This window comes from Pelmatolapia mariae, linkage group LG7 (genome assembly GCF_036321145.2).
Source record: "Pelmatolapia mariae isolate MD_Pm_ZW linkage group LG7, Pm_UMD_F_2, whole genome shotgun sequence".
NCBI classification, from domain to species: Eukaryota; Metazoa; Chordata; class Actinopteri; order Cichliformes; family Cichlidae; genus Pelmatolapia; species Pelmatolapia mariae.
This window is the reverse complement of record NC_086233.1, coordinates 23,361,782-23,380,773: the sequence shown is the minus strand read 5'-3', so window position 1 is coordinate 23,380,773 and position 18,992 is coordinate 23,361,782. Positions and strand designations below refer to the sequence as shown.

The following is an 18,992-nucleotide window of genomic DNA, read 5'->3' as shown; positions in this document are numbered from 1 at the left end:
GTGTGCTGTTAATAAACCTGCGCTGTAGCCGCTTGGGGGCGTCGTATCTAGGTACTATTACAGACGCATTGTCGCCTTCCGTGCAATAAAATGGCAGATATGCCCATCGAAGGCGCCAGGTGAGCAATAAGACAGGCCAATTGAGACAGTTTGTATGATGTCTACACCTATTCACTAGCGCCAGGTTTGCTACATATTAACCAGACAATATACAAATAAAGATACGGCGCTGATAAACTCACGACACGAAGAGCAATATAGAGGGTAATCAAGGGATGTCGTAGTCTTAGTCTCTGTTTGAAAGTAACACACCTTCACCACGCTGCCTCATCAGCAGTGTCAGTTTCATGTGGCTCCTCTAATGCTGTCCTTTTCCTTTTCTTTTCTTTTACTAAACCGAAACCAAATTGCGGACCTGTTTGGCCAAAATGAACTTTTTCAAGATGCGATATTAAATCCAAAAATTGCTGGCCTGAAAACCCCCAAATTCTCATAGCTTGTAAAATTATTTCAAGATTTTCTTTTAATCTGCACCACCTTTCTTTCAGATTTCCACAAAAAGATTAATTCATAGTACATTTGTAAAACTCTAGCTTGCATTTGACGTCAAGTGAGACCCATAAAAACGGCGCTGAATTACACCGTGAGGACTCTTATCCAGGTATCCATCCCAGGTTCTGACTTATCTTAATTTGACTTTTTGAACACAGCCTAGACTATGAGAGACTTCACTCATCTCCACAAAGTAATCAAAAACATGGTGGCAGAAAGTTTTGGGACTGTATCACACAATCCCAGCCTTCTACAGGCCGGTATGCGAATTTAATTGCGAATTGTAGTTTAAAATAGTTCTCCGCTGTATAGGATAAAACGAGAAAAGAAGAAGAAAGAAAAGAAAAGAAAGGCATTTCGACATTTTATTGAAACTTTCAAGAACACGATGTCGATGTTGTAAACTAGACATAACTCCAATACAACATAACCCACTGACAACTTAAGAAACACAAAAAGAAACCTTCATTTTTTCGAGTATGCGGCACTTTTAAGATCAGACTCGCAAAGTATGTTAATAACAGAAAGATTGTCCACTTTTTTTCACACTTCAACAGCACTTTTTTTTCTTTTAAAAACCCTTCTCCAAAAATAATATATACGTTTTTTTCAAGCCATTGGTGCAGTGCGTTGTCGTTTTTTCATTCGTCTTAAACAGTAGGACTTCACACACGAGGACAAGTGAAAATACAATGGCACATGAGTGTGAATAACTAGCTCAGTGGATATTTGGGAAGGGGGTAAATTCCATATTTTAAATGGGGTATAAATGCAGATGGCAACAAAAAAGGATAATAGTCCACAAACTATCTTTACACAGGTATATCGACAATAAATTAAGAACAGATCCCTAAAAACAAACTACTCAGTTGTATTTACAAGCAATAACAATATGAAATAATTACATAAATATTTTATATATTCCTATTTACAGCGATGATCAATACCACCTTTCATTTTCATTTCTTTTTTCTTTTATATTTACTTTAAATTCCTGCTTCCCTTTGCCTGCATGCCTGGGTCACACACTTGTCTCGGAGCACCAGTCATTTTAGAATCGGCCTATTCTCATTAAAAAAAACGCATGAAGAAAAACTAATTTTTTTTCTTTTCTTTCTTTCTTTTTTTTTCTTTTCTTTTTTTTTACAGTTCATAACCTAATTGAAAAGAAAATTAAATGAATACGTGATAATTATATTCAAATGGAATATTTTCCCACTATTTTTCGTTTAACTTTTTTTTAGTGTTGAAATGACATTCGGTTTCTTTTAGAGGGCATGCAACGTTTTCAATGAATTAAGAGCGTACAACAAAATACAGCAGTCTTCCAAAGGTAGGTCAAACGGTAGTGAATTCAGATAAGTCAAATCAAATCAGAGTGCATATTGAAAAAAAAAACACTTCACCCCCCATGTGTGTACAATAACGTTAGGAGACAGGACACAGCAGCAACTTCTCCTAAATCTGTAAGTCACACCCATGCCAGCGATTCAGTTTCAATACTTGTACGGTATTCATATGACAGGATACGAGTGATGTTTAATTTAACAAAAAAAGAAGAGCAAGAGAAAGAAATATACAGATCAGATGATTATTAAACAAAGTGCATTTCAGAAACGAAAAAAAGTCCAACAGTTCACGGTTTGAGCTTTTCTTTTAAAAAAAAAAACCTGCATTAGTCAACGAGGGTCAGTGATGTCATCACCTTCAACGTGTCGATGTGTTTCTCTTTTCAAGACAACAAAAAACCCCATAAGAAGCAGATTTGAAAACAAAACAAAAAAATCCTAGGGGGACCCGCTCCGTGGCCTGTCTTGGTTTGAGTCGAGTCCACTGACCAGGCGCTGAATGCTCTGAAGCTCGTTGGCCGCGTCTTTCTCCGTGCAAGTCTTTGGGGACATGGAGACCGATCCGGAGGATATTGTGGACGAATGACTGGTCACCTCCGACGTGGAATCCAGGGTGACAGCGGACACTGGGCTCGCTGGTACGATGCCTTCCCCTTTCAGCTCGGCCCCGCCGCTGGCCATGGAGGGCATGGCAGTGGTGAGCAGCGTGCTGTCCGGTACCGTCATCGGGAGAGAGTAGGGGCTGTACCTGAGTCGGGGACGGACTGCGTTCAGGAAAGGGTGCCGGTGCACCGTGGAGGAGGCAGCAGACGAGGCTGCCGCTGCTGCTGCCATGTACGTGTACGGATAAGGGAATAAATTGCCAAAGGGAGACATGGCAATGCCCTGCGGGTAAATGGGAGAAACTGAGAGTGAGCCACATATCACACCGCTGATCACACCATTCAAACACTTCTAACAGAGTAAAACAACACGTGAGCCTCCCAAAAAAGAGGGGGAAAGGCAAGAGAAATGCATTTGAGTTATGATTTTCCCAAAATTTAAAAGCTTCATTTCATCACACTTCATCGAATCTGCTTGGAGATTTTACGTTCACTGATCCAGAGCGAGGATTTGACTTGTAAAGATCGTAGTAGCTTCCATGCATTACGCAGGGTTTTCACAAATATTCAAAATATTCAGCCGGAAAGCTTTACGATCCACTCTAAAAACACATTTTGCAAGAAACCATAAGGCTTGCTTTGACAATAAATAGGGGAAAATAGACACTTTGTTGTCTATTAAAACATAATGATCTTTCCTTATTTGAGTCATACGGTATTTTATTACTCACCATTGTGGCTCTAAAATGCTAAAATTAATGACCTTTTATGAAAACAAAACTAGCAGAAGACATGTAAAAAAGCTTTTTGTAAGGTTGCCTCAAATCCAGCCTTTCTTAACCAGACATAGTTACTCCAGAATCAACAACAAGAGTCCAAAGTGAAATCTAGTAAAACCATGCCCACGACACCGTGCTCAGTCAAAATACAGCTGCATGACTTCACTTCGAATATTAGCCCATTTGGCCTTAAAACAAAAATAAACAAACCCCCGCAAGAACAATACAGCCGCACACTTAAACGCACACACACGCACAATCACACACACACTTTCTCAAATCGTGTTCACGCTAACTTATGAGCATTAAATGCATAGTATTATCTCACACGATATTAAATCTGGGCCTAGTCGGCTGTGTTGAAATGCCAATCACGTGTTTGCGCAAAGCTGGCGGTAGGCCCACAGGCCAGAGAAAACGGGTTTTACCTGTGATGCCAAGACGTGTTGCTGCAGATGAAAGGGCAGACCTGGCGCCCCCGTCAAGCTTTGCGGAGGTGATGCCATACTAGCTGTGTCCATGGTGCTCACTCCTCCCGTGGACACGGCTGTCAATAGTGGTCCCATGCCTGCGGCCATGTTTGAGAATGCGCCCCCCATGTTGAACTGACTGGGGTGCAAGAGAAACGGATGCGCGCTCCCTAGGTGATTAAAAAACTGTTGTCCTGTTAGGCCTGTAGGAAATCCAAAATTATGCAGGTGGCTGTGACCTATGTGTGCGCTGTCAGTCTGAACGGTCAAAGGCATGAAACTGTCCTTGCTTATTGACCTACATTCGTCCGTTTTGGGATGGTCCTGGTTCGGGCTCTTGAGTTCTTCTCCAGAGCGGGTGGTACTGGAGATAACAGTGATGGGGCTCTGTCGTGAGTCTGCCTGGCTTTTCTCAGTCCTGGGACCGCTTTCGCGGATCCTACTAGTAGAGTCACTGTTACTGAACGAATGCCCTTTAGCTGGACTCGCTTCGTGATCTTTCCCGTCCTCTGTGGTGGTGGAAATCTTGCTGGAGTCCGGACCATCTTTATTGTGTCCATCTTTGCTCTCGTCGTCGCTATCCTCATCGCTGTCGCAGAAGTCTGTAAGTAGGAGGAGTAGAATATCAGTTTCCCTTTCGCACATGGGTGAATCATGGCAATAATAATAACTCCTACTATCTGAGGTAGCCCGCTACAGCTGACCCTCAGAGGTCGAATAGAAAACAAACACGCAGGACATTTATTGCACAATAGGAATCCACACCGATGAGGTTTATTTGCATTGCTTCCAATAATAGCTGGCGGTGTGTTACACATTCTCACATGGCCTTTTTTTGAGTATTTTAATGTATTTTTTGCAAATTGCTCCAAAACAGCTATAGCAGACACAACAATATACCACCAACTATACTGAGGCTAATCCTTGTTTAATTGTTTATTGTTAATCTGAACGAGACGGTCATTGTAGAGACTTTCCCTATCAATTTTCCTCATGTAAATGATCAGCTATTCATTCATAGCTTGGCTTCGCAGATTTAATTGAACACATTACGTCCAGCTACCCTGAAAAAGTCTTGGCATAGTGGAAATTTTACGAGTTGACACATAACTTGTGATCAGAGCTGTGACTAGTGGTGGGGTCTGTCAGCCTACCTTTCAGGTGTGGGGGGCCCACTGTAGACACGGCAGGGGACGAGGCCTGGCCGAAACACTTAAAAGAAGGCTGCTCTCCAGAGGAGTCGTCTGAAGCCCCGTTTTCCTTTTTCTGCTGCTCCTCGTACGAACGCATGGATTGCAGGGCCAGCTGTTTCCTGCGCACAAATAGCTAGGTTATTATAGGTGGTAGCCACAGTTCAGGTTAAAAAACATAACAAATAATGCAGAAGATTAGTAAGACTATTTTAATTCAAAAGATTTATGACTTTAGAATTAGCCTATAGATTTAGCGTAATCTTGTGAAGAGTCGGACCCCCTGCGGTTAATGTGGAAGCTTAGACGTAGTTTTAATCCAGGAAGATCACTGTCTGTCTACATGTAGCCTAAATGTTAAGTAAATCTTTTCTCCCTTTATTTTCACGTATATTCACGTTTTTCCCTCTAGCTTACCTCTTTTCCCTTCTCCCATTGCCCGTGTCACGGAATCCTTTAGCAAATGGATTATGGTCGATTTTCAGCTGCGTTATCTGAAATAATTGAAACTGTGTGTAAATAACAGTAAATAGGAAAGGAAACATCCCTAAAAGTCATTCAGTGCCGCTTTAAGCCAGTTATTGTTCCAACTTTACAAGACACAATGATCACTGGTCCCAAAGGCCAAAGTTTTGTGGAACTTATTTTTTTGGGTTTTAGAGGTAAAACACGCGATAAACAAAAAGACGCATGAACACAAAGAAAGCAGGAGTCCTCCTATTGGCACGTTTCTCCACGAGTGTGAAGTATGCAGCGTTGTTTGTGATTTTTGCAAAACTTTATTCACTCACCACTTCCCCTCCAGCTGGCAGTGATAGAACTGCAGATGGGAGGGCAGATGTGGTGCCAAGGGGTTTCCAGCTCTTCCAAAGAGCCACTGAGACGATTTTGATTTTATTTTATTTTAATTTATTCTTTTTCTTAAAAAGAATAAAACGCTACCATGCACTACAGTCTGAAGCAATTTCCCTCTTTCCCCCCTTTACGTTTCTTCGCCCCCCTGTACACACACTGTAGCTGTACACACCACACTGTAGCTGTACACACACACACACACACACACACACACACACACACACACACACACACACACACACACACACACACACACACACACACACACAAAGCCTGCAATCACAAATGCAAAGACAGGGAGAACGAGAGCGGGTCTGGGTCTGAGCCAAATCCTTTCCACGTGATTAAATAAAAGAAAGATAACCTGCACAACATTCCTCTGAATTATGACTTTCCTACCACAGACTGGTGAATGTGGCACTTAGTCGCAACCTCCCACCCCTCACTCGCCAAACCCTGACCCACGCTATGATACTCCAAGCTCCCAGCCTCAAACAAATATGACGTCTTTCATATTTTATGACAACAAAAAAGGTGCAGAGCAGAAAGGAAAGCGCGTCTGGCACGGCTAGGGAGGCTACATTTGAGAAAAAAAAATTCAGAATATAAGTTTAGCAGGCCTCTGGGCAATAATTGCGCTTACCTTGTCATTTTGATAAGCGGTCACAGCAATGAAATCCGTTTCAGGAAAAACATAAGTCCTGAAGGTACTGTACGGGAGTTTGAGAATATCGTTGGCCCTCACAATGTGAAACCGGGGCTGATATTTGTGCATCGAGTTAAGAATGGTCTGCAACACACACACAGTCACAAACATGAGCAATTATAAAAGGCTCACAATACAAAGAGATATGGGCATTGTTTATTCTGTGTTACTTTTTAGGATCGCTAGTTTGTTAAAACATAAGCTCTCTTCGTATTAAAATAGACAAATCGAGCCATATCTGCACTAAAACGAGTTTAAATATCAAGCTTAATATTTGCAACAAATAAAAAAAATAACTCTTACAAAATATCTCAACATGACCACGTTTGTCATTTTTATTTTTGTAAACGGGTCTTTTAGGTGTTCATTTAAAACAAACAAACAAACAAACTGTACTAAAATAAAACAATCAATTTTAAATCATGACGACATGTGTTTACTAAAGCGGTAAGTTGATAAATAGGGAAATTGACATACATTAGTTGAACTTACAAATCCATGCTTGTCAGAGATGTTATTTGTCAGCTTGAGCTTGTGAAAATTGACGACTTTTGACATCCACTGTTCACCAGTAGCCGGACTGTCCGGGTGAATGTACATCCTCTTTGGCATTTCGGGGTCGGCCTTTCCTGCCACCATCCAGCGGGAGTTATGAAATTTGTACCTGCAGTCGTCGGCTGCAACTATATCCATCAAGAGTATGTACTTTGCCTTCTTGTCCAGACCAGTGCACCTCACTTTGAACGGAGGGAACATCCGCCTGTGACAGAACAAAACATATATTATGAACACGAATGCGTTAGAAAATAAATCACGGGGTAAAATATCCAACAACATTTTAAAAAACACGATGTTTTTTAGGTACACGTAAATAAACTAAGGTCTAGATCTTAAGAAGTGTATTACACCGCTATAATCTCAGTGTGACAGCCTGCTATTAATTAATGTAAGTATGTGTTGGGTAAACAAATATATTATGAGTATATACTCTCCAATAAATAAATGATGTCTGGATTCTTAATGTCACGAAAGGCCTACACACACACACACACACACACACACACACACACACACACACACACACACACACACACACACACACACACACACACACAATAAGATTACCGTGATGATAAAATTAATTTAGTCAGAGCTCTATGAGCCACTTTAATGGAGTATTCTGACAACAGAAAGTTTAGATAAAAAGGGCAGTGGGTAAAAAAATTATTATCAAGCCATATTTTATATCATAAGCTCTGTATAGATCTTTGAAGTGAAAACTAATGAAAGACAAGGTTAAATATTAATAATTCATGAGCTGCATGCATAATCCCTTTTATTTTAGGCGAGTGTATGCTGTTTCCCACCAATAAAGACGTCCTAGTAAAGTGTCTTTGCAGGCTGTGTGAACACGAAAATTCACACTGTAGCTACAGATGGTCTCTTTTTTATCTAACAAGCGAGAAATAGATATCAGAAATGGCCGATCTTTGCTGTTTTACTCTATAACTAAAAAATGCCGTTTCAGCGTTATATTTGTGGCATAGTTAGACTGAAATGTCAACGTAACCAGTTGAACTTAGAGGAATGTAAAGGCTAAAGTAATTGTAGTAATTGTAATGTATCTGTGTGCAGGCTAATGACATAACATCCCACATTTTGATCACACACAAGAGGGTTCTGCGTTGTTGTTGTTGTTGTTTTTTTTAAATTATTTGAATAAACACACAAACATGTTTCACCTTCCGGATTTTGTGATCACCATCTCAGTGCCCTTCTTGTGGAAGAGTTCCCAAAGCTCCTTGGCTTCCAAGTGAACTTTTGGGTCGTCCTCCACCTCTTCCTCAGGCTCCAAAGTCTTCAGAGGCCTGAGGTGGGCGGCAGCAGCCTGATGTCCCAGCGAGGAGAAGTGGAGGCCGGTCTCCGCAGCTCCCATCAGCTGGTCCATGATCGGCTTTCCAAGGGCGCCCGGCAGAGAGAGGGAGCCGCTGGGAGGGAGAGCCAGGGCCGGGAAGAAGGGAGGCTGGTGACCCAGCATTGCACTCATGGCAAATTCCGGACCCCGGTGAGGTATAAACGGATGATATGCCATACTTGATCCCTGTATGACTGGATCTCTCATCAGGAAGTTCATCCAAGAGCAGGCAACAAACGTAGACGACTGGCTGGATGGAAAGCAATATTTCTTAGAACACTAAGGCTCGCGTATAACAGAGCCAAATGATGGCAAAATAAGAAACAAAAATCAAAACAAATCTGGAGTTGGAAAGCTTTTTGGAAATTCCTCTTTGAGCTCGACGGGAACAAGCATCCACTATTTTTTCCCAAGTTGCCGGGAAATCTCTGCAGTCATTTGCCGAATCGTTGGTCAAAAGTCTGCAAAGTGAAATGTATAAGTGCTCTCCATTAATCTTCAAGAGTGCTGCCAGGCCGATTTTCTTCGGAGGTTAACGCGCATCGGACAACTTTCTGCGTCTTTCGGACATTAGTCGAATTAAACCGAGTGAGGTGAGTCACTTAATTGACTGCGGTGCATTCCTTCTCTTCTGCTGCTGTTTACAATATCGGCATTCCTGTTAAAATGGGTTCCCTCTTATTGGCTTCAGTCCTGCAGCGAAAGCGACGTGTTGAAATATTTCGATAGCGCCGAATAATCCCCCTGCCTTTACTCGCTCCGGACATGTACCCTCACACGCGCGCACACACTTTATTCCTCCTCTCCCTTTCACGCACACACACATTTCAGGGAAAGACGTGTGCAAAAGAAAGGAGTCCGCTGACGGCCAGCGAGAGAGAGAGAGAGAGAGAAAGAGAGGTGGTAAGGTCCCAGCTCCGTGATTTTCCTAGCGCCTCTGTGGCCCATAGGGCTTCATACTGTATGGATGTGTATGCAACAGAGAGTAGCAGCGCTCGGTTTGATTGGCTCTTTGACGCTTTCGGACCAATTGTGTGGCTGCGTAGGCGTGGTTTTAACAGGTCGGGTGGAGGGGACAGACTTCAGACTTATAAAAAGGTGTTTGGAAACTAAAAAGGGCTTTGCCGTGAAACACCACCCTGCCTCAGCCAGTGTTGTGTGAATATGTCAACATCGTTATAGAACTTGCGCTATTGGTCGGTGTGTGAGACCCAGCGAAAGGGAGAGAGCAGACAAGCCAAGCCGGGAGACCGGCTCGCTTTGTCGGCCGGTTGTTGTGTTGCGCTGCTGAATTCCTTCTCTGTCCCATTCCCCACCGTATCACCGTGTTTTCTTTTTTCTTTTTGGTTTGAATACCACGAAGACTGTCCTGCTGGGTTATAATCAGATTTATGTCATAATTTAATATAACAATTTAATTTTTTCACTTCGCAGTTTACAGAGTCTGCGAGCACAGATTTATCAGCACCGGAAAACAGATGAACATTTCCAGTAACGACCTCCTTTGAAATCAAAGTTCAGGAAAATATGACCGGGTGACGGATGAAGCGCTCTATGATAAGCTCCTGACAGTAATGTAACGTTAGGCGAATATTATGACACCTTTGAGGCTTTCGCTAACAGTTATTTTAACTTGAATTAGTTTATTAGGCTATTTATTTTATTTTGATTTTTTAAAATTTGAAAGCTCACGGGTGTAAGGTGTGTTCATTTTTTTTTCATTTATTATCTTCCTAGATTATACTCCCTACAGTGAGGTCTTCACTTCCACTTTTCCTCATCAAGCCATGTTTGGATTTGACTCGGTGTGAGAGAAGCGTGCTGTACATATGGTGTGGAAATACATTATTTTGATGAGCCAGTGAATATGAATATTTTCATTTCGACTTGAAATGGGTTTTATTTAACACCCAAGTTCATCTTTGCTGAGGCTCATCCCGTATCACAAGTTTGCGCACAAATACCCAGAGGAGCACAGTTCGGGGAGGATGTGCTCACTTGTGCTACTGCATTATCACTTCCCCAACAAAACGTCTATGTTTTGAATCATAGCCTACCAATCAATTCTCTTGTTAAATATAGCACACTTTCCCGGCACAACTGTCTCTGGGAAACAATTCCGTTATAGCCTGCCTCTGCAAAATGACAGTTGCTCACGCTGGATAACCAACTAGGTGTTATTGATAATGCACGGGTATTTTTTAAGCTATCTGAGCCAGTGTTGTTACTGTTAAACCCGTACAAGCTGTCATAACCTATTTTCCATAACCGCTATAGCCTAAGGTCCACAGTGCACTTCCATAACGGTAACATGCAGTATGCGCCTATTAACAATGCTGATATACTTATAAGATGCTTAAAAACGCCAATTAGAAGCAGCTCATTAGTCGGTGCAGTGACAGTTTTTTCTGCACAGCGTCGAAGTGAACCCAAGACAAAGCCACGCTAGTGCTCTCCAAAATGCAATTTAACCACTAATTCACAAGTAAACTAGAGTGCAGTGGCCAGTCAGCAGCCTTGGGCAAACATTGACCATCAATTCTCAGTCATTTGTCTGTCTCCATGGATCCAGGCGGGGACCGCGTGGATCTGAGAGTCCTTGAGGGAATGAGCAAATTCTTACAAAAACAGGGATGTAGTGAATTATGATGATTCTGCATGCACGATTCTGAATATTTTCACAACGTGGAAATGTGGCCTGTTTGTCGCACACTGGTTGTTAGAATTTGTAAAAGCTTGCACTGAATTGAAAACAAGTGCTTAGGGGCTTATTCTGGGAGCCAGCAAAAACTGCTCGTGCTCGCAAGTATCAGTGTGAGACCACCGCGCGCATGTTGTGCAGGTTTTTGTTTATTGTCGGTCGGATGTCCTCTTCATCATAAGTATTGTTAGGCGCTGTCTTAGAAACCTGCCCCTCTTGCCTGTGTAGATACTGTATACAAGTACGTAAACTGGAGTGCATGCATATATGCCCCAGGAGATGTACTCGGATGTGGCGTATTTTCTCTGTTATTGATTTGCTATAGAAAACAAATGCGCCACTATTGATAAGCTCCAGCAACTTCTGACTGAATGGAGATCTTACAGAACACCTGGAGCTAAGTAGCTAAACAGTGCGTGCAATGTCCAGCATTAAGGTGCTGTTTTCTATATGAGAGCTTGCAGTCATCTCTGTGTAAGAGAGGTCAGGTCTGTGTCAATTACTGGGGCTTATTCTTCTTTAAACACTCGCCCCCATTAGCGGCACATTTCAATTTAGCGCAGGGTGTCATCAAATAGGAAGCAGTGTTGACACTGTGGCAGCCTTCCAGGCTATGTGGCCAAGCTGCCTTCATTAGCTAAGCAAGTAGGGAATGGTCAATACTTATAAACTTTTACAGGGTTAGGGCTCTCAGGGACTTCAGGAGGCTATAAAAAGGTCTGAGCTGACACAACTGATTGATGAAGCCAACTTTGTCAGCGCTTCCCTTTTCTACAGAGATCATGCATATCAAAATCAGAAGGGGTAGTATATTTGACTGGACAGCCTCTAAAATTTCTCACTCCACGTGTGTGGGTGGGTGTGTGGTTTGCGTGATTTTAGGCAGCTTCGGGGATGGCTTGTGTTTTAAAGCTGTCATGCTGTACTGTCCACACAGTTTACGGAAATGATCCTTGAACGATGTGACTTAATATTCTTGGAAAAAAGGTAGAGAAGAAGAAGCGAAAACTACAACCACTCTGTGTTTTTATTACTTTATTTTATTTTTGTTGATATTCCTTTACAAGCCTTAAAATATTATCAGGGATGAAAAAACCTGCACTGATGTCATGGGTTATGAAGCTTTCATTGCTTAACTACACAGAGCAGCTACACTGTGTAGGTTCATTAAGCAAAGCTTCAAAGACATTCCTGGAATTGATCATGGAGCTGCAAGTGATGTAATGTATGCTGTCCTGTTTATTTGCAGATTGTTAATGATAAGCAAGGACAGACTTGGTGGCACCACTCCTGGATAGAGGAGATTGTCTGGTGAGAATCATCAGCCCTAACAGAACATGATAGGAAAAGGAAACATCACAAGATTGGTATATCCAAGAAGTATAATGACCCCAAACTTCATTATGTACACCCCAACAAGAAGCAGAGGAGGGGGGAGGGGGGGGGGGACGGGTTTCAATTAACAGCATAATGACTTTCTGAATACAAACCATTTACCTCAGACATTTAGGTGGGTCTAAAATTGATTAACCAAGACCATATTGCCCCCCAAAAAGAGTGCAGACTCTAAATTGCTCTAGCCAGAATAACACAAATGTTTTAGTCAATTGGCTGGAAGATTGATAAGCTCTTTACCTGTTGATGAAATGTCCATGTCAATCATTTTTTGTCAAGTCAACCCTTGCTCTCATCAATTCTTGCAATGGCCAGTTATGGGTATTGATTGAATACTATTTTAGTTAATTAGAAGATGTGCCTATTGATGGCAAAGCATTGGCTACAGGCTGACTAAGGAAAATGTTATTTTTGAAATTTTATCTTAGGGAGATATTTGCTGTTTTTGGTTAAGGTTGTTCATCAGCAGTGATGCAGGCTCATAACTTTTACCTTATTACCACACAGTTAACGATGAAGCAGCTGGAAGATGGGGGGGGGGGGAAGCATAAAGCTTTATATTAATAATTTAAACAGGACATGCTTTAAAGACCTCTGGGGTGCAAAAAAACAAAGCAAAAAGCCCAAACAAATCTGACACAAGGTATAAAAAACAAACTGATTAATTTATACATTTATTGATTACGTGAAAGGAATGAAATCAGTGTCGCCAGTTTAGATATTGAGAAACTTTACATACAAACATTTCAGTATAATCGTGTTTAGATCAAGAAATCACAGGAGTTTATGTTTTGTTTAAAATGGCTTGCGTTTTCCAAAGGAGCCCACAAAAAAAGTTTGTGAAATGTTTCCTATTTACATAAACCAGGCCATGCCCATTATTCCTGTTGCTGCAGAAAAGAGTAAGAACTGACAGCTGCGTTTTGAAAGTGCAATGTACACAATGCTATTAGAACAAAACCAGTCCAGTGGCATGCATCACCTGTAGAGTATAATGCGGGGGATTTGTCTGCTCAACCCCATAAACAGCCGTCAGGCTTTCTCTGTAGCTACACGCTGTGTGATCAAGACACTCATGGCAAATGCCTCAGATGTGGACCATGTGTCAAAAGTCTTCAGCTTGCTTTACGTGCCACCACTCGCCAACGTGGGAGATAAGCATCTTTCCCGCTGTATCCTGAGCAATGGGAATTCTACTGGAACTAGTTTTGCATGCTAAAACGCAAACAATAGTAAATGGGGAACAGAAAATTCCTCAGGTTATTTGTCATCAAGTTAGCACAGTATAAATATGCTCCTGCTATGTTCATGAGATGTAACTGTTAGGGACTATTTTGGGTTTAAATCAAAAGGTATTTGGGTTTGGGCAGAACGGTGGCCAGGGAAGGCCCCAATGTTGGTATCTGCTGTCCATTTAGCTTCCCCACCATTGGCATCCACTCTCTGCTGCTTTGGGTTTATGGTCTCACAAAGTTATAAGGTTTTGCCATTGAGTGCAACCTCGAGACATGGTGCTTTTAAGAGCAGAGTGGTATAAAGCAGTGCATTCCTCAACCAAGGGAATCTTGGACTAAGGGGTTAGGGTGGCTTCTCTCTAGAGGTTAAGTGGGATAAGTGTGTGGCTCATGTCAACCCCACTACCCCCCAATAGTTTCTGGAAAATTTGCAATGGGGTCAGATTGGATTACTGTGTTTTTGTATTTACATGGAGACACAGGGCTTTGAAATGGAAAACCATAGGCGGAAAAGCAAGTGCCATGCAGTCTGGAAAGCTTGGTAAAAGAAACCAGCACTGATTTCCACTGACGGGATGGTTGAATACATGTCTTTTATGTCTTTCTGTCCCACAATCAGATATTTGCTTACCAAGAATGGTGATTGAGGTAACTGGATCAAGTGTAATACCAATCTTTAAAGTAAATCCATGGTAAGTACTGTGATAGACATTCAATAAGAAATAAGGAGGCTTCAGGCTCAGAGACAGACCACATCAAGGCTGTGAGTATGACTTAAAGGGAGCTGCTTAAATGCAGTAAAAAATTTGCAGCCCAGTTATGCTACATAAACAGCAGTGCACCCCATCCCTAAATGACCTTATAAAACTATCTTAGGTGCCAGTACCCTCAAGGTAAGCCAGGTCTTCCTGGATTTGTGCCTCAGGTGGTCTGTCATATTTCCTGTTGAACCTCGCTGCAACCTGCTGGGATAAGTTTTGTGAGTTATTTTGAGAAGGTTTCTCCAGCCACTCCCTACAGGTGCTGTGTGTAGGCCTGAGCCTATAATCCACCCTTTTCACTGCGGATTTCACTGCAGCTCATCCCATTAGTTTTTTGTTTTACTCAACAGAAGAGAGGCAGTAGCAAAAAGAAATAAAACAGCACAGGCTTGTGTAACACGTACAGAATTTTCTTTCTCACATAGGATAGTGGTAAAATGTCGAGCTTTTATGAGATACATAATGATATCACTCAGGAAATGAAGAGATCCAAATAAAAAAGATGCCTCTGAATTTGCACCTTGTGTGAAACAACCCAAGCTTTATTTTAAAATACAGCGAATCCAGTGTTTAAGTCTTAAATAATTATGACAAAAACTGCTCCAAAACGAACTGAAAATGTCCAGATTCGTTGTCAGATCGTTCACAGGATTCACAGAATTTATTCATATTTATATACCCTTCTTCTTAAACACACCTGCTAAATTTGAGCTGAGTGAACTCACTCTTGACTTCACATTTTTCAAACATATAGATAGAAGCAACAAGTGTCATAATAACGCTCGACGGATAATTTTAGGAAAGCCCAGGGCATACTGGAGCTCTTTGTACACAGAAACCTTTGCGGTCTTACACAAATGTTCCTGTGAGCTGTCGCCCATCTTTTTTTTTTCTGCTTTTGCTGAAACTTGACCTCCCGTTTCTGGGTGAATTAACGGTTTTGTCAGTAGCGGGAACAAAAATTTGAAGTGTATGCTGCAAGCTCAAACGGCGGCAAAGTTGAGTGCGGTCAATTGAATCTCCTACATGCTTCTCCGTGCTTTGGATGCATCCCTGCAGTAACTTCTGAAACTATAATGCCTTGTAAATGTTTGCGGAAACCTCCTCTGGGTATTTGGAGCCTTGCATTAAGTTGCTTGCAGTTGAAACGTTTTCTCTTCTGAGAAATCAACAACAGACAGGAACATATGTTCATATTCTCTATGTTTATTCAGATCCCGAAAGTCTTTATATTGTTTAGAAGTAGAATAGAGTTTTTTATTTTTTTTTTTTATTTTGTAAAGTTATGGCAAATGCAGCGCTTAAAAACGGTGCGGATGTGTGGATAATCCATAATAAGTACTTACATTTCTCAGATGGGTTACAATCATAAATTAACTGGGTCATTTAAAGGACTTTAAAATTATCTATGTGCTCATATTAAAAACTAACTAAACGACTTCTGTGGCAACTGAATGTGAAGCTTCATCTGGCTAGGCAAAGTTATGAACTGAAACATCAACTTTATGAACAATTATCTCTCTCTCTCTCTCTCTCTCTCTCTCTCTCTCTCTCTCTATATATATATATATATATATATATATATACATACATATTAGGAAGGAACTTTAAAAAATTTTTTTTTTTCAAATACATCTGTTCAAAAGTAAATGCGAATGTAATAGGTTTCAGAGCCACCTTTTCCCTTTTTCTTTTTACTAGCTGTCTGCCGTTGCTGCTTTTTCATGTTCAAATTGCAAGTCGTCAGAGAATTGTGACATTTGAAATATGAGACTGGCCGTATTTACTGAGTTAGACAATACACGAAAACCACATGAAAATCTAAAAGAAGTAGGATGCGGTTTGGAGCCGTGCTTTCATTTATTGTACTCCCCCACAGATGTTTTGTATAAAGACATTTTTTGGGGTAATGAGGGGGAGTATTTGAACGTAAGCTAAACCTGCTTGGCTTAACTTATAGAAGTCTAGAGTGACCTCTAATAAGTGCAGGCTAGGCTCAGTACGCGCAACTGCTGCAAAAAATAGCACATTTGCCGAGGCAAAAATAAATAAATAAATGTAACTGTGCCCCCTTCCTGGATCTATGTGCTGGACTGATGGTCATTGTGGTCACGTCCGCCTTTATAGCTATATGTTAGGATATTGGATCTCACTGTGAAGTAGACAGAGAGGGGGGTTTAAATTAAATTATCAGTGCTCTGTGCAGAAACAGTTATAACTGCGTCACTTTCAGTACAGATTCTGTTTACACCTGTTGATTTCAGCCCTGTATATTAAGCCTCGGGTTTCTCTTCAATTAAGTAAAATAATTCTGATTGTAAATGAAAATTATAATTTCATCTAATACATCATGGTCACGATTTCATATGTTTGCGGATCGGCGCAGAAATACAAACTCATCCCACTGCGAACACTGAGAGGACACGAATCAGCCACTCAACCAAGCAATTAAAATCCGATTAGGAAACATCTTAGTTTTCCAGCGACGACAGTGAAAAAGCCTCTAACCTTTCCTCGCTGGGGTCATTCACCTAATAAGATCCATTGCCTATAGTGAAGCTGCAGACCTTCACAAATGTTCCTGGCGACCGACTGTGGCCCCAGAGACCTTTGGCAAACACGGCAGTTTAATTGGTCACTGTATTTAAGAATAAGGTGGGAGTCCAGTTAATTAGTGGAGAAGTGAATACGATTGAACATTATATGATTTGCTCCCGGTCCCTGGTTTGTTAGTGCGGATTTGGGGCGGATCAGCTTTTGTGCTCGACAAATGAGAAGTGAGTAGCGTGGTGCCGAAGCACAGTGTCGTTTTGTGGACTGGCGACAGTCTCGTTTCATGGGAAAAACTTAAAGGAGGCCCGCGTTATCACAGGACCTCATTATCTCATGTCTGCAACCATCTTTTGGGAACAATCCCTAATCAAGAATGGCACAGACCTACTTTGCAGAACTTTGGTATAATAGCTCCCCTCTCTCTCTTTTGGTTTCTCTCTCTCTCTCTTGCTCTGTCTCAACACACACACACACACACACACACACACACACACACACACACACACACACACACACACACACACACACACACACACACACACACACACTCTACGGGTGCCAATGACAGCATAGCAAAGCGATCCAGGGGACACTGAGATTATTTTGAGTATCAATCCATTTAAAATAATGGTGTCTAAAAGTATTCACACACACAGTCAAACGAATCCGCCAGTAAATATAGTGCTGCCCCATAAGCGAAATATAGAGATCTATGCGCATATATTCTGAAAATATTTTAGCCAACTGTAATTGATTTTTCTGCGTTATATTTGTATCAAGTTTACATGACCACTACTCAGCTTTGGATACTTCTGATTGGATTAAAAAGCAGCTATTTAGAAACATTCTGTAAACTGAACTATATTCCTTCATTTTCTTTAAAAAAGAAAAAAGAAAAAAAAAGCTTAATAAAGATGTCTTATGGCAAAATTATGAATAAATGCCGTCTTTCCCGTCCCGATAGATACACAAATCGATATATTAATATTTCCCTCCCTAAGTATACCACACACTGTCCATTTTCCTTTTTCGGTTCAATTCATGACAATGACATCTACCCTGAGGCTATTCTTCTTTTTTTCGGTGCACAAGCCCACAAAGCAGGAGAGGTGGTTCATTTACTTGGCCATAAACCATTTATTTACCTTCAGGTGAGTGTCGCGCAGAGTGCAGAGTAAAGATCGCAGGAGAGATTTACACCTGTCTCTCGGCTCAAATAGAGAAGCCTATAGGCTACAGAGATGGCCACTGGAGCCAGTTTGTCTGGGGCTCTGCTACACAGCCCACCCTTTACTCCACTGTGGATTAAACAACATCATAAAAAATGGCCATCAACGCACACATTGTAAACAGATTATTCTCCTCGGCGCCTGGCGTACAAACTAACTCCACGCTGAAGGCAAGACGCGTCCGGCCAAGCAGCGCTTGGTCATCATTTTTCAGTCGTTTCCAAACACATTTCTCGGGACATTTCCTGGTCATGTAAATACTGATGATCGTTGATGTCATGTCTCCAGGTTTGCTCCACAGTGGGGACTACTGATGGATATTAGTAAGAAAAAGAATTTGCAACATACCCTGATATAGAGCACTGAATATGTTTTAAAACTATTTTTTGAAGGTAATATGGTTTGATAATTAAAAAATAATCACAGCAATATCACAGCAATGGATTTCAAAATGACCACTAAAATTGACAATGTCAGTTATTAATAATACATAGGCTACACCCAGTCTTTTTTTTTAAATTTTTTATTTGCTGTTTTTCTACTTCTGTTTTACCTGCTATCTTACTCCTGTATTAGGCTTGGAGGTTTTGATACAGTGACTATTGTTGCAACATGTTAAAGTAGCTTTAAGATACTCCGTTCTCTAAAGGTTCACACACAGAAGCACATTAGAAACTGATTCACACCTTGATTTTCATTT

The 18,992-nt window shown here is 41.3% G+C and overlaps 1 protein-coding gene across 2 annotated transcripts; it reads right to left on the bottom strand.

Annotated features, from left to right (window-relative positions):
- Positions 1-909: 909 nt before the first annotated feature.
- Positions 910-9,341, bottom strand: tbx3a (T-box transcription factor 3a). 2 transcript variants are annotated; one of them, XM_063478496.1, is made up of 7 exons: positions 8,246-9,341; positions 6,981-7,263; positions 6,441-6,587; positions 5,360-5,436; positions 4,907-5,064; positions 3,711-4,354; positions 910-2,786 (listed from the first exon to the last, which is right to left on the bottom strand). In XM_063478496.1, the coding sequence occupies exons 1-7, from the start codon at positions 8,635-8,637 to the stop codon at positions 2,340-2,342; spliced, it is 2,148 nt and encodes a 715-aa protein (XP_063334566.1). In that variant the 5' UTR covers positions 8,638-9,341; the 3' UTR covers positions 910-2,339. The 2 variants fall into 2 exon arrangements, with proteins under 2 accessions (XP_063334566.1, XP_063334567.1); XM_063478497.1 differs by having other exon boundaries at positions 6,996-7,263.
- Positions 9,342-18,992: the final 9,651 nt, after the last annotated feature.

Coding starts and splice junctions, on each gene's coding strand:
- tbx3a (XM_063478496.1), bottom strand. CDS start 8,637: ATGAACTTCCTGATGAGAGATCCAGTCATACAGGGATCAAGTATGGCA. Junction 6,588..6,980: donor GATTTGTAAGTTCAACTAAT/GTATGTCAATTT, acceptor TGTGTGTTGCAG/ACCATTCTTAACTCGATGCA. Junction 5,437..6,440: donor CCGCTTATCAAAATGACAAG/GTAAGCGCAATT, acceptor CAATTATTTCAG/ATAACGCAGCTGAAAATCGA.